A 15664-nucleotide genomic window follows, 5' to 3' on the forward strand; every position below is an offset into this window, starting at 1 on the left:
TGATGGTTGAGATGCAAAGTACAATGGTAAAAATATCCCCACGAGACAGATTGTATCACTCTAAATTCATGCTAACTGATTCATTAAACATTGAATTATTATTCAAATGTGATGATGTAATAAAAAAGTAAGGTATAAATTAACATCAGTTTACTTGTTATAAATGCAAAATTGCACAACCACGTAATTTCGTATTTCCCCGACCTTCCACAATGTGTAAAATCCGAAAATCCACCTTTCCAACTCGGCTTTGTCAGCGCCCTCTCTTATCCCTCCGCACACTAACCCAACCCCAAGGTCACTCCCTCAGCTGTCACGCCTGTGGCGCCACCTCGACTTGACAGTTGCAACAATGCACAACAACTAATTAAAATTCACAAGTTTGTCTCTAAATTTGGCCTCTCAAAAACTTCTTGAAAACAATTAGTCACAGATCCGTCCACCGATGTGAACGAAACCCACTCAAAATGAAACCAGCACACAAACTCAACTAACCTCAAAATGTCAACCCAATTCTCGCTGTCAAACCACCGACAGCCCAAGCGTTTCTCCATCGACGACGCTTTCGAGGAGGAAACGGACGAGGCCATCAAGGTATACGGCGCCACGACCCCCCGGTCGCCCAGCGCCAGCTCGCCGCAGGTGGACGTCCGCATCGACAATGGCCGGTGAGTCTCCAGCCCCGACCTCGGGCTCCTGACCGAAAGTTGCGCTTTCAGGGGGTACAAGCTGGCGAACGACACTTCGCGAGACAGCGACTCGCTCATCCAAGACTGCTACGACAACTCCAGCCAAGACTATGTAGACCGGTCGTGTTTCCGCCACCCCAAGGTCCGGGAGAACTGGAGGATGGTCCTCGCCGCCGTCACTCTGCTCATCATCGGCGTGGGGCTGCTGACGACGGGGACGGTATCGCTGGCCGAGCCCAACTCGGGACTGCAGGGCTCGGTGTTCCTGTTGGCGGGGTTCATTTGTTTCGTGCCGGGGGCGTACCATGTGGTTTATATTTATTTAGCTGCTAAGGGGAAGCGGGGTTACCATTTTCATAATTTGCCCTTGTTCACGTAGGTTGTCGCGTGCGCACTCACTTTTCTGGCTTGTGCCGAGCATCACACTCACTAATCTTAAGGTACAAAATAAGACTTATTTTTTAATATGTATGTATATTCGCATTTCTTGGAATTAATACCAAAGCTGGGTCTCTCGGATTGTAGGTTGAATATTTTTTGACTGTGTTGTGAATCTCTGTCAGATTATTTATGATTTTTTAAGTGATAGTTTGTACGGTTTCACTTTTATTAATATAAATTGTATATTATGCTGGCAACTGGGTTTTATTAACGTTAAAAAAAACAGTCATGAAAAATTTATATAGTTGTCCTATGTCGTGTTCATGTGACAAACATGTAACCACAAAAAAAATGTCCCAGACACCGGAAACTTATCATAGCAGGTACTAGCCCCGCCCACCCACCCGCTCTTTTCTTACAGGATATTTCACTTGCCAAAATCAGTCTTATCTTAGCAGATACTAGCCCCACCCAGCCTGTATTTTCTTACAGGATATCTCATTTGCCAAAATTAGTCTTATCTTAATAAGTACTAGCCCCGCCCACCCACCCTCTCTTTTCTTGGAAGGTATGTCATTTGCCAAAATCAATTACATCATAACAGGTACTAGCCCCGCCCACCCGCCCTCACTTTTCTTAGAAGGTATTTCATTTGCCCAAATCAGCCTTATCTTAGCAGCTACAAGCCCTCACCCTCTCTTTTCAGGTATTCACATATTAGGTGTGTGCAGTGTTGCCAATTTTATTTTTATAAAATCACATTTTTTTGTAATCTACATCATTAAAAAATTTTTATCATTTTTTTGGGACACCCGAGTACAAGACATAACGTACTGAAGAGTTTATCCGCCATTTTCCAGACATCCGGTATATATCAATCTAATACATTTTCCATGAAAACCACACTATTTCACATATTTGAAGGCATTGTTTATTTAGCAAATTTTGAGGTGACGTCACCAAAGTTTTAGTGGGAGGGAGCTAGGGAAATTTCGATTAGTAATATATCAGACCGATAATAACCTTAAAGCATGTAGAAACTAAATTTGGGAACATTTGGTTTAGTCAAGACAAATTCTAAAATTTTATCGTACAATTATCATTCTTTTCCAAAAATACGTAGTTAAAAGTAGGGTTTCAGTTGGAGATGTAATTAACCAGTTCTGAAAAAATTTTCTTGCCGTAGTATTGCCGAACCTGATCCAAATGACTGCCGCTATCACGACATTTTAACAATAATCAATAACATTTCTTGCTTTAAATTTAATGTCACTATCAACCATGGGGTGACAGACAGTTCTACCAATCTGATACAAAATTTGTTGATACCAACTTGTTCATGCTATATTTTGTAATTTTGGTAGGATTTTGAAGCAGTCAGTTTTGGATTTTTTTTTCGAAACATCTGGATATCTGAAATATAAATTAAGAACGGACTAATAAATCACAAGTACAGAAATATCTTATTAATTTGCCAAAATCAATCTTATCTTGCCAGCTACTAGCCCCGCCCACCCACCCTCACTTTTCTTAGAAGGTATATCATTTGCCAAAATCAGTTACATCATACCAGGTACTAGCCCCGCCCACCCGCCCTCACTTTTTTTAGAAGGTATTTCATTTGCCAAAATCAGTCGTATCTTGGCAGCTACAAGCCCCGCCCACCCAACAATATTTTTGGGTGACGTCATCAGTTTTCTGTAGGGAATAAACAAATAAATTTTGACTAACGATTTTTCATATTTACGATAATCTTAAAGTGGGTACTGAATTTTCTAAAATAAATTTCAAATTTTCTTGTACAATTTGGAATTTCTGTTGAAAAATCTAGTGTCTACAATTAAAAATAAGGACGGATTAATAAACTACAAGTATAGAAATATTTTATAACTTGAAGACTAAAATGAACAAAATTTTGAGATGACGTCATTAGTTTTTTCTGCAGGGGATAAACTAATAAATTTTGACTAGCGATTTTTCATGTTTACGATATTCTTAAAGTTGGTTTTGAATTTTTTTAAATAAATTTCAAACTTTCTTGTACAATTTGGAATTTCTTTTCAAAAATCTATTGTCTACGATTAAAAATAAGGACGGATTAATAAACCACAAGTATAGCAATATTTTATAAATTGAAGAATAAACCGAACAAAATTTTGAGATGACGTCATTAGATTTTTCTGCAGGGGATAAACAGATCAATTTTGACCAACGATTTTTCATGTTCAATCTTAAAGCGTTTGCAAAATTTCAAAGTAGTCGGTTTTGAATTTTCCAAAATCAATTTTAAATTTTCCTGTACAATTTGGATTTTTTTTTCGAGAAATCTACAAATCTGAAATATAAATTAAGAACGGATTAATAAATCACAAGTACAGAAATATATTATTTTATAACTTTAAGCAGGATAACACGAACAATATTTTTAGGTGACGTCATCAGTTTTCTGCAGGGGATAAACAATTAAATTTTAACCAGCAATTTTTCATGTTTACGATATTCTTAAAGTTGGTTTTGAATTTTCTAAAATAAATTTCAAATTTTCTTATACCATTTGGAATTTTTTTCCAAAAATCTAGTGTCTACAATTAAAAATCAGGACGTATTAATAAACCACAAGTATAGCAATATTTTATAACTTGAAGAATAAAACCAACAGAAGTTTGAGATGACGTCATTAGTTTTTTCTGCAGAGGATAAAGAGATCAATTTTGACCTACGATTTTTCATGTTCATTCTTAAAGCGTCTCCAAATTTCGAAGTAGTCGGTTTTGAATTTTCCAAAATCAAAATTTTCTTGTATAATTTCGATTTTTTTTTTCGAGAAATCTGGTTATCTGAAATATAAATTAAGAACGGATTAATAAACCACAAGTACAGAAATATATTATTTTATAAATTTAAGCAGGATAACACGAACAATATTTTTAGGTGACGTCATCAGTTTTTTGCAGGGGATAAACAAATAAATTTTAAGCAGCAATTTTTATTAAACAAATACATTTTTACTAGCGATTTTTCATGTTTACGATAATCTTCAAGTTGGTTTTGAATTTTTTTAAATAAATTTCAAATTTTCTTGTACCGTTTGGAATTTCTTTCCAAAAATCTAGTGTCTACAATTAAAAATCAGGACGTATTAATAAACCACAAGTATAGCAATATTTTATAACTTGAAGAATAAAACCAACAGAAGTTTGAGATGACGTCATTAGTTTTTTCTGCAGAGGATAAAGAGATCAATTTTGACCTACGATTTTTCATGTTCATTCTTAAAGCGTTTCCAAATTTCGAAGTAGTCGGTTTTGAATTTTCCAAAATCAAAATTTTCTTGTATAATTTCGATTTTTTTTTCGAGAAATCTGGTTATCTGAAATATAAATTAAGAACGGATTAATAAACCACAAGTACAGAAATATATTATTTTATAAATTTAAGCAGGATAACACGAACAATATTTTTAGGTGACGTCATCAGTTTTTTGCAGGGGATAAACAAATAAATTTTAAGCAGCAATTTTTATTAAACAAATACATTTTTACTAGCGATTTTTCATGTTTACGATAATCTTAAAGTTGGTTTTGAATTTTTTTAAATAAATTTCAAATTTTCTTGTACCGTTTGGAATTTCTTTCCAAAAATCTAGTTTCTACAATTAAAAATAAGAACGGATTAATAAACCACAAGTATAGAAATATTTTATAACTTGAAGAATAAAACCAACAAATTTTGAGATTACGTCATGGGTTTTTTCTGCAGAGGATAAACAGATCAGTTTTGACCAACGATTGTTCATGTTCATTTTTAAAGCGTTTGCAAAATTTCGAAGTAGTCGTTTTTGAATTTTCCAGAATCAATTTTAAATTTTCTTGTATAATTTTGATTTTTTTTTTCGAGAAATCTACAAATCTGAAATATAAATTAAGAACGGATTATTAGATCACAAGTACAGATATATATTATTTTATAACTTTTAAGCAGGATAACACGAATAATATTTTTAGGTGACGTCATCAGTTTTCTGCAGGGGATAAACAAATAAATTTTGACTAACGATTTTTCATGTTTACAATAATCTTAAAGTTGATTTTGAATTTTCTAAAATAAATTTACAATTTTCTTGTAAAATTTGGAATTTCTTTTCAAAAATCTAGTGTCTACAATTAAAAATCAGGACGGATTAACAAACCACAAATATAGAAATATTTTATAACTTGAAGAATAAACCGAACAAAATTTTGAGATGACATCATTAGTTTTTTCTGCTGGTGATAAACAGATCAAGTTTGACCAACGATTTTTCATGTTCATTTTTAAAGCGTTTCCAAATTTCAAAGTGGTCGGTTTTGAATCTTCCAAAATCAATTTTAAATTTTCTTGTATAATTTCGATTTTTTTTTCCAGAAATCTAGTTATATGAAAGATGAATTAAGAAAGGATTAATAAATCACAAGTACAGAAATATATTATTTTATAAATTTAAGCAGGATAACACGAACAATATTTTTAGGTGACGTCATCAATTTTCTGCAGGGGATAAACAAATACATTTTGACTAGCGATTTTTTATGTTTACGATAATCTTAAAGTGGGTTTTGAATTTTCTAAAATAAATTTCAAATTTTCTTGTACAATTTGGAATTTCTCTTCAAAAATCTAGTGTCTACAATTAAAAATCAGGACGGATTAATAAACCACAAGTATAGCAATATTTTATGACTTGAAGAATAAACCGAACAAAATTTTGAGATGACGTCATTAGTTTTTTCTGCAGGGAATAAACAGACCAACGATTTTTCATGTTCATTTTTAAAACGTTTTCAAAATTTCGAAATAATTGGTTTTAAATTTTCCGAAATCAATTAAATTTTCTTGTATAATTTCGATTTTTTTTTCGAGAAATCTGGTTATCTGAACTATAAATTAAGAATGAATTAATAAATCACAAGTACAGAAATATATTATTTTATAAATTTAAGCAGGATAACACGAACAATATTTTTAGGTGACGTCATCAGTTTTCTGTAGGGAATAAACAAATAAATTTTGACTAGCGATTTTTCATGTTTACGTTAATCTTAAAGTTGATTTTGAATTTTCTAAAATAAATTTCAAATTTTCTTGTACAATTTGGAATTTCTTTTCAAAAATCTCGTATCTACAATTAAAAATAAGAACGGATTGACAAACCACAAGTGTAGAAATATTTTATAACTTTAAGAATAAAACGAACAAAATTTTGAGATTACGTCATTAGTTTTATCTGCAGGGGATAAACAGATCAATTTTGACCAACGATTTTTCATGTTCATTTTTAAAGCGTTTGCAAAATTTCAAAGTAGTCGGTTTTGAATTTTCCAAAATCAATTTTAAATTTTCTTGTAAAATTTCGATTTTTTGTTCGAGAAATCTGGTTATCTGAAAGATAAATTAAGAACGGATTAATAAATCACAAATACAGAAATATATTATTCTATAACATTAAGCAGGATAACACGAACAATATTTTTAGGTGACGTCATCAGTTTTCTGCAGGTGATAAACAAATAAATTTTGACTAGCAATTTTTCATGTTTACGATAATCTTAAAGTTGGTTTTGAATTTTCTAAAATAACTTTCAAATTTTCTTGTACAATTTGTTATTTATTTCCAGATGTCTGAAATTAAAAATAAGGACGGATTAATAAACCACAAGTACAAAGATAGATTTTTTTATTACTTTGAAGACTGTAAACTTAACAAAATTTTGAGAAGACGTCACCAATTTTTTGCAAAGAATACACAGATAAATTTTGACAAACAATTTTTCATGTTACGATAATCCCAAATCGTTTCCAAGATTCCGATTTCAAACATAAATTTCAAATTTTCTTGTGCACAATTTGGATTTTTTTCCGGAAATCCAGACGCCTGAAATATGAAATAAGGACGGATTAATAAACCACAAGTACAGAAATATATCATTTTATAACTTTGAAAGGAGAGTAAATCTAACAAAATTTTGAAATAACGTCACCAGCTTTTTGCAGGAATAAACAGACAAATTTTGACTAAAATTAAGTTTTTTTGGATACATTTTTCAAATTAAAAAGGTACGCATACTGTCAGTCTTGATAACTGACAACCAGAAATTATAGAAAATATGATACCAATGTGATACCAGTCTCAACTAAAAATCCAGGGTCGCCAAAAGTCATTTCTAATCACGCCGTAGTTGTCTGAATACAAAATAAGGACGAATTTGTTGTTGTTGGGAATGAAGAAACAAATTTTGTGCAGCATTTTCATCATTTACAGTTTAAAAGTGCAACCTATGCTAGGAAAATAAATAAAAAACAAATAATATGTTGGTGTATTTATAAGTTTTTCTTTTGTATTCTCTAAACTATCAGCGATTATTGCCACTGTATTGTGGGTTGCGTAGATTTCAACCATCTTAATTTTTTGAGGTTATGTTGGTGTGTTGAGGATGTTTCCCTTTCAAAATAGCAACAATAAATCAATAAATATAAGTGAAATTGTAGAATTTTCTTCGACTGTGAAGTGTTGTATCACACCACACTTCTGTTAGGTAAGAAAATATAAAAACACCAAATTCCTATATTAATTCGGTATGTACTCAATTAGGAACCAAAATGTCAATCCTGGAGTACTCTTCGAGGTTCATCATTGATTTGAAAGGTTCACCAACAAACATCCGTTGCAAAAAATGCCTATATTTCACATCATCAACGTTCTCCCTGCTCAACCACGTCAAACGCCACCGGACAGCCCTACCCCCTTTCGACTGCACCACAGCAATCGAAACCTACTATTGCAGGGATTGCCGTTTCCAAACAGGCTTAACCATTCTCTTCAAACAACACATTAGCGAACATAAGCTCAAACGACCATTGAGAGAGTGGTATGAATGTGATAAGTGTCCGTACAAAGCCAAGCTAAGGTCGAGTTTGAATAGACACCTGAATGCGCGACATTTGGACGACAAGTATGTTAAGTGGTTCAAGTGCAGCAAATGTCCATACCAAGCTAAATACCGGACTAACTTGAAAAGTCACGTAAATGCACGCCACTTGGAAGAAAAAGATATTAAATGGTATGAATGTCAAAAGTGCCCGTATAAAACCAAAAGAAATTCTAATTTAAAACAGCATGTAATCACCCATCATTTGAATGAGCGGGATATCAAGTGGTTTAAATGTGATAAGTGCGATTTTAAAGTTGAACAGAAGGGGAATTTGGAGCAGCACACAGCGACGTGTCATTTGGATGAGCCCATTATAAAAAAATTGGTCTAAAGAGTTTAGACAGTACTTCCCTCGCTGTCGGAAACTTGACGACTGCATGCCTATTGTGTTTTTTTTCTCATTACATTTTTGTAGTGGGAATTTAAAAAAAAATTGCGATGACGTCATCAACATTTTTGCAAGGACACGTATATCAGTTGGGATAGATGTAGTGTAATACTAAGAATAAAATTATTATATTCTCAAATTTTCGGGAAAATGAATTGGGTCGTTTGAATATTGATTTGTAATAATCAATAAAATAACGAAACAATTTACTCACGTATACCTACGTATCAGAGGCAACTAAAAATCGTGTATGTATAAACATTGTTAATTTAAGATGACAGGCGTAACAGCATACGTGAGAGCCAAACACAGAAACTGTAAACAAAACGACCGTCGGTTTTATTGCTTCGACTTCCGCTTATTATATAAAACATTGGGTTTTATTTTAATTCTTGAGGGTGAAATTCACAATTGGTTGATTATAAACATGTCTATTTCGCATTCGCGGAACCAAGTGACCGCATAAAACAAATGCAGGTATGTAATGTTAAAGTCGATGTAAATAAGCGTGCTACCCTTATGTTTCAACCGAGTTTTTCCTTTAACAAATTTTGTGTCTACCAAATTGGGTTGGTTGGGGTGTAATACTAATAATAAGTGTTGCCTTTAATTTAATCAATAAAATAAATTGACTTCATTAATTTTTTTGAACCACCTCTTAAGAAAATCTAAAAAATATGAATGGAATGATAAATCACAAGTACAAACTCATCATATTTTTTGCATTTTAGATAGGATTTATTCAGCAAAATTTAAGGGTGACGTCATCAATTTTTTTAGGAGGGATGAACAAATACATTTTGAACAAAAGTTTACCATGCTTATAATAACTTTAAAATATTCCCAAGATTTCAAAGCATTCGGTTTTGTAATTCCTGATTAAATCGATAAAATAAATTCACGCCTTCATTAATTTTTTTGAGTCACCCTGCATATGCAAATCCAAAAATATGAATGGAATGATAAATCACAAGTACAGACTCATCATATTTTGTACATTTTAGATGCGATTTATTCGGAAAACTTTTGAGCTGACGTCATCAGTTTTTTGTAGAAGATAACCAAATATATTTTGACTAAAAATTTATTATGCTCTTTATAACCTTAAAACATCTGCAAGATTTCAAAGCATTCGGTTTTGTAGTTCCTGATTAAATCAATAAAATAAATTTACGCATTCATTAATTTTTTTGAGTCACTTTGTATATGCAAATCCAAAAAATATGAATGGAGTGATAAATGACAAGTACAGGCTCATCATATTTTGTACATTTTAGATATGATTTATTCGGCAAACTTTCGAGCTGACGTCATCAAGTTTTTGGAGGGGATAAGCAAATATATTTTGACTAAACATTTATTATGCTCTTTATGACCTTAAAACATCTGCAAGATTTCAGAGCATTCGGTTTTGTAGTTCCTGATTAAATCAATAAAATATATTTACGCATTCATTAATTTTTTTGAGTCACCCTGTATATGCAAATCCAAAAAATATTAATGGAGTGATAGTTCACAAGTACAGACTCATCATATTTTGTACATTTTAGATATGATTTATTCCACAAACTTTTGAGCTGACGTCATCAAGTTTTTGGAGGGGATAAGCAAATATTTTTTGACTAAAGATTTATGATGCTCTTTATAGCCTTAAAACATCTGCAACATTTCAAAGCATTCTGGTTAGCAGATTAAAAATTAAATTTCAAAATGTTGTTTTATAATTTTGATTTTTTTTCCAAAAATCTGGACGTTTCGGGTGAAAAGTCGATTCAGAGTTGTAAACTACATGTGTAGGACTATGTTATTTTATACAATTGAAAACCCATTTACTATGTACAATTTTGAAGTGACGTCATCGCTTTAGTGGTGGGGATGATTCGACAAATTTTGGTTAGCGTTTTACCATCTACATCATATTCTTAATATAAGTACAAAATTTCACAACAATCGGTCGAGTACTTTCGGAGATTATCTGTCTAATAAAAATCCGTGACAACAGACGGACAGACGGACAGACGGACAGACGGACGGACGGACAGACGGACAGACGGACAGACAGACGGAAATGGGAGACCTATTTCTTCGTCTTCTAGGGGTCATGAAAGATCGAGAAAACGTAAAAGTAGAGAGTCGGCCGACGGACTCGATTACAATACTTCCTTTGCTTACGCTCGGGAAGTAAAAAGAATGTGATTTGAACATTCAAACACAGACGTTAAATGGTATAAATGCAAAAAGTGTTGCGGTTCTTTAGGCTATGAATCTTTATTAAAATTAAACTATTTATTGCTATCTTTACGTCGGAAAATAGAGCATATCAAATTCTACCCAGGTATATTACATAAAACTTTTTATTATTTAAATTTAAACGTTAAAGATTTTAAAGACTATGAAAAAGACTGTTGTTTTGTTTAGCATTTTGGATTGTGACACAAAATTGTTTGTATAATGTTGCTGGCTATATTTTGGCAAGAATTAGACGAAATTTAAAGTTTGTTAATTGTCTACAAGCAATTATTACCAAAAAATGTTCTAGGTCTTATACGGAATTCGTTTATTTAAGAGAATTTAAAGTTAATTCATTAACATATCCAACAGAACTTGTATTTAATTTGTTTTTAACTATGGAAACAATTTTTGAAAATTTAAAGAAGGTAATTCGTGAACAAAATGTTGATTTAAAGTCTGTATTTACACGAAATGAAACTTGATCACTAAATTGCAAGTTTTAAATTGCCAGTTTGTTATAATGTCAAATTAAAATTTTTTAAAGCTATTTTCTTTGTTTCGGGTTCGAATACATCTTAAGAAAGAACAACGCAAAATAAGAAAGAAAACTTTGGAAGAACGGGGTGCATGTAGAGAAAGTTGAAGTCTAGGTATAAGAGATACTTTGTTCTTTGATAGAGTTAGTTTGTAATTTTCTAATATAAATGTAAATATAATTAAATCCATTTTATTTTTGTCCAAATCTAGTTTTACTTCCAATAAACAAAGGAGTCGTTTAGAATCAAAACCTGTTTAAATCCACTTTTTGTAAATTTTGGGTTACAACTGTTAATCTGTGCAAAATTTAAGCTTCATTGAATGAGAGGTCCATATTGGCACATAAAGTATCATTTAAACTCCTAATAAAATAAATATTTATTTATTAATCATTTTACATATTTGTTTTATCAGTTTCAAATTACGACAGATCCCTACCCTTGACACTCAGACTGCGATAAATCCACAGGTTGGCACCAAAGCATGACAACTCCATTTTCACATTTGTAATTTCACCATTTGAACAACGAAGCATTTGGTGTTTGTTGTTGTTTCGACTTAAAATACTTAGTATAAATCATCAAATCAAAAATAAGAACTTTACGTTAAAGGACTTACAAATGAGTGACAGCTTTTTGCGTTTTTCTCAAAACATAGTGTGAGGAAGTTAAGGGGGAACGCTAGACGGGAGACAAGTTTGAATTGGGCGCCATTTGTTGCCTTAAACGCAACCAGCAATTCTTCTTTAAATCTACCTGATTATTTTAATATTCGAGATAATTATTATATTATTCAAACACAATTTAGACACTGAGCAAACAAGGCTTATCAAGCCCCTCTATTAGTTTATTCGCCTAAACGTATTATTAATACCGTTTTCAAATTACACCAAAATTGAAAAATCGAAAACTTAATAATTGAAAAATTGAAACATTTTAAATGAAAAAAATCGGTAAATCGAGAAATTGAACAATCTAAAAATTAAACAATTTAAAAATCGAAGAATTGAAAAAACAAAAATCTAAAGCGAGAACTTGAAAAATCGAATAATCGAGAAATCAAAACATCAAGGAAAACAAAAAAATTTACGGAAAATCTAGAACTTAAAAATTGAAAAATTAAAAACATCAAAAAATGGAAAAATTGAAGAACCGAAACATTGCAAAATCTCAGAACTGAAATACTGAAAAATTGAAAAATGGAAGGAAAATTGAAATATCGAAAAAGTGAAAAAATTCAAAACTGAAATCTTGAAAAACTGAAAAATGGAAAAAAAATTGAAGAATCGGAAAAGTGAAAAAATCCAAAACTGAAACATAGAAAAATTCAGAAATTGAAAAATTGAAAACTCACAATTGAAGAAAGAATTGAAAAATCGAGAAATGGAGAAATGGGAAAATCAAAAAATCAGTTAATCGAAAAATTGAAAAATCGAAAAATTTTGAAACGTCAAAAATTGAAAACTGAAAAATAAAAAAATTTAAAAATCGTAAAACTGAAATATCGTAAAGTTAATAAATTGAAAAACTAAAAATTTTTGAAAAAAAAATCGTATCAAAAACTGAAAATTCAAAAAATCGAGAAATTGAACAATCAAAAAATCAAAACATTGAAATCCCAGTAAGTTGATAAATAGGAAAATTTAAAAAACAAAAATTTTAAAAATCCAAGAATTGAACAACAAAAAAAATCTAAACCTGAAAAATCTAAAATTTAAAAATTCGACAAATTGAAAAATCATGGAAATGAAAAATCGAAAAGTCGAGATAGTGAGAAATCTAAAAACCTAAAACTTTAAAAACTGAAAAATGAAAATATCGAAAAATTTAAAAACCGAGAAAACACAATATCAAAAATTAGAAAAATTGAAGAAACGAAATATTGCAAAATTCCAAAGCTGAAATATTGAAAAACCTAAAAATGGAAGGAAAATTAAAGAATCGAAACAGTGAAAAAATCCCAAACTGAAACATTGAAAAATTGAGAAATGGAAAAATGGGAAAATCAAAAAAATCGGTCTAAAGAGTTTAGACAGTACTTCCCTCGCTATCGGAAACGTGACGACTGCATGCCTATTATGTTTTTTTTCACATTAGATTTCAAAGCATTCGGTTTTGTAGTTCCTGATTAAATCAATAAAATAAATTTGCGCATTCATTAAATTTTTTGAGTCACCCTGTATATCCGAATCCAAAAAATATGAATGGAATGATACATTACAAGAAGAGACTCATCATATTTTGTAAATTTTAAATAGGATTATACGGCAAACTTCTGAGCTGACGTCATCAATTTTTTGGAGGGGATAAGCAAATATATTTGGACTAAAAATTTATTATGCTCTTTATAACCTTAAAACATTTGCAAGATTTCAAAGCATTCGGTTTTGTAGTTCCTGATTAAATTAATAAAATAAGTTTGCGCATTCATTACACTTTTTGAGTCACTCTATATATCCGAATCCAAAAAATATGAATGGGATGATAAATTACAAGAAGAGACTCGTCATATTATGTACATTTTAGATAGGATTTATTCAGCAAAATTTTGAGATGACGTCATCAATTTTTTAGGGGGGATAAGTAAATATATTGTGATTAAAACGGTCCTGGTTTAATAACAAAAACATATTGTTCGTTTATGAAACAAGCTCGTCTTAGACAAAGTATTCGTAAAAAAATATGTCGTAAAAAAATGTACGTATGCTGGTCCCGACTGCGATTATGATTTAAATATTTTTTAGAAAATCCTGTCATGGACGTAGAAACATTTGTGACAGCCAAAGAGGTTTTCTTGAGAAAATTATCTTTGAATTTAGACCAAATTGAAATAGACACTAGGCAACAGGCACATTTGGGCAAAAGAAAGAGAAATTAGGGTTATGGCTTCAAATTTTGGAGGTATTTACAAACTTAGACCGACTACAGCAATAACTAAAACTGTGGAGCCTCTGTTGTACAGTACATTTAGAGGTAATAGTCATACATACTATGGACAGCAAAGTGAGGAAAAAGCTGTCAAGTGTTTTGAAATAAATAAAAATATAAAAACTGAATGGTGTGGCTTGTTTATTTCAAAACAATTTCCTTACTTGGCTGCTAATCCAGACAGGGTTCTAGAGGATAGGAGTGCATTAGTCGAAATTAAATGCCCTCCAAAATCGCAAGATTTGTCTCCCGAAGAAGCGGTTAGAAAAAAAATAATCAAATTTTGTACATTGACAGACAGAGAATTGAAACTAAAAAAAATCATGATTACTACTTTCAAGTCCAGGAACAAATGCTTGTTACGGGTATTTCACAAGTTTATTTTGTTGTATGGACACCCAAAGGAATAAAGACGAAGAAATATGTAAAAAGATGGCAGATAAACTTGGCAGATTTACTTTGGCGCATTATTGCCCGAAATAATAGATTCAAGAAGAAAGAGGAACCTGCCTTTGCGAGAAATTTTTTTGAAATAAATAAAATTTGTTTTTATTTTTTTATGTACTTTAATAATTTATTAGGAGTACATTTTTCATCACCAAGACTTGCATATTTTTATTATAAATATATTTTGAAAATGATCTCTCGGCAAATGAAAACATATATACAAGCACTTTTTTCGAGTAAACAATGAAGGGAGAAGTTACTGGGCGTAGGGCTTTTTTAAAACACCTCCTTTCTGGGATAAGTAGTAGATACACTTAGCTACTTATACGTGTTAAACAAAAGCTGTATTTTATATATTTTTTATTATTATTATAAATATGTTTATTAGTTTTATTAATTAACAAAGTAAAATATATATTAACAATAATATTACAATGAATTTTTAGTAATCATGTGTATTGAATTCAGGATCCTCATTGGAGTAAAAATATTATAGTTTCCCAGTTTTAATTCGGTTTTATGATAGTACCTCATTGCGTAAAAGTTAATTTCCTTAACAATAGATTACTACGGCCGGTCCTGGCGGCTTGTTATAAAACTGAGTTCCTTGCCATAAATTAGAAAAATCAGCCGAGAACACTAACAATCAGCTTATGGTAGAGCAGGCGATAAGGGTTTTACCTGGAAAGTCGCTTCCGTAAATTTTAGTGGCGCTCCTATCTGTAAAGTACTGAACTAACGGCTCAAAATCTGTCGAATTGATACCCATTTTTTTCAATAATTGTTAGTTTTTGTTAAAAACTCTGCTAAGCAATAGATCATTAATTTTCCTCTGATATTCCTGTTAAAATTATTCGACGTATTTTGCATTAATTTGTGATATATTTTGATTTTAATAAACACATTATTATGTAAACAAATTGTACCACTGACAAACATTTAATGACTCTGCTCCCTGTAAAAAGTGATGTTTTATCCATGTGCGAATTTTCAAGCGATTCTATGACTCAAAAAACTTGAAAAGAAAACATACAATAGTGCTTTTTTACGATATTTCTCAGCCATATTTTTTTAATTGGTTGAACTGGTCTCTGC

General features: G+C 31.2%; 2 protein-coding genes across 2 annotated transcripts; both read left to right on the forward strand.

Moving 5' to 3' along the window:
- Positions 1-315: 315 nt before the first annotated feature.
- On the forward strand, positions 316-1327 carry LOC135138081 (transmembrane protein 134). The gene is made up of 2 exons (XM_064067935.1): positions 316-668; positions 720-1327. The coding sequence occupies exons 1-2, from the start codon at positions 502-504 to the stop codon at positions 1066-1068; spliced, it is 516 nt and encodes a 171-aa protein (XP_063924005.1). The 5' UTR covers positions 316-501; the 3' UTR covers positions 1069-1327.
- Positions 1328-7525: 6198 nt separating this feature from the next.
- Positions 7526-8530, forward strand: LOC135138343 (RE1-silencing transcription factor B-like). The gene is made up of 2 exons (XM_064068297.1): positions 7526-7642; positions 7699-8530. Exon 2 carries the CDS (start codon positions 7707-7709, stop codon positions 8367-8369), a length of 663 nt encoding a protein of 220 aa, XP_063924367.1. The 5' UTR covers positions 7526-7642; positions 7699-7706; the 3' UTR covers positions 8370-8530.
- The last annotated feature ends 7134 nt before the right edge of the window (positions 8531-15664 follow it).

The sequence above is a fragment of the Zophobas morio genome, unplaced genomic scaffold (genome assembly GCF_036711695.1).
Source record: "Zophobas morio isolate AGI-343-1 ecotype UQ-CSIRO unplaced genomic scaffold, CSIRO_AGI_Zmor_V1 ptg000030l, whole genome shotgun sequence".
Classification (NCBI taxonomy): Eukaryota; Metazoa; Arthropoda; class Insecta; order Coleoptera; family Tenebrionidae; genus Zophobas; species Zophobas morio.

What these genes read in the sequence shown, in the direction of transcription:
- LOC135138081 (XM_064067935.1), top strand. Translation starts at nt 502, where the DNA reads ATGTCAACCCAATTCTCGCTGTCAAACCACCGACAGCCCAAGCGTTTC. An exon ending in GTCCGCATCGACAATGGCCG is followed by an intron (nt 669 to 719) that starts GTGAGTCTCCAG and finishes TTGCGCTTTCAG; the next exon opens with GGGGTACAAGCTGGCGAACG.
- LOC135138343 (XM_064068297.1), top strand. Translation starts at nt 7,707, where the DNA reads ATGTCAATCCTGGAGTACTCTTCGAGGTTCATCATTGATTTGAAAGGT.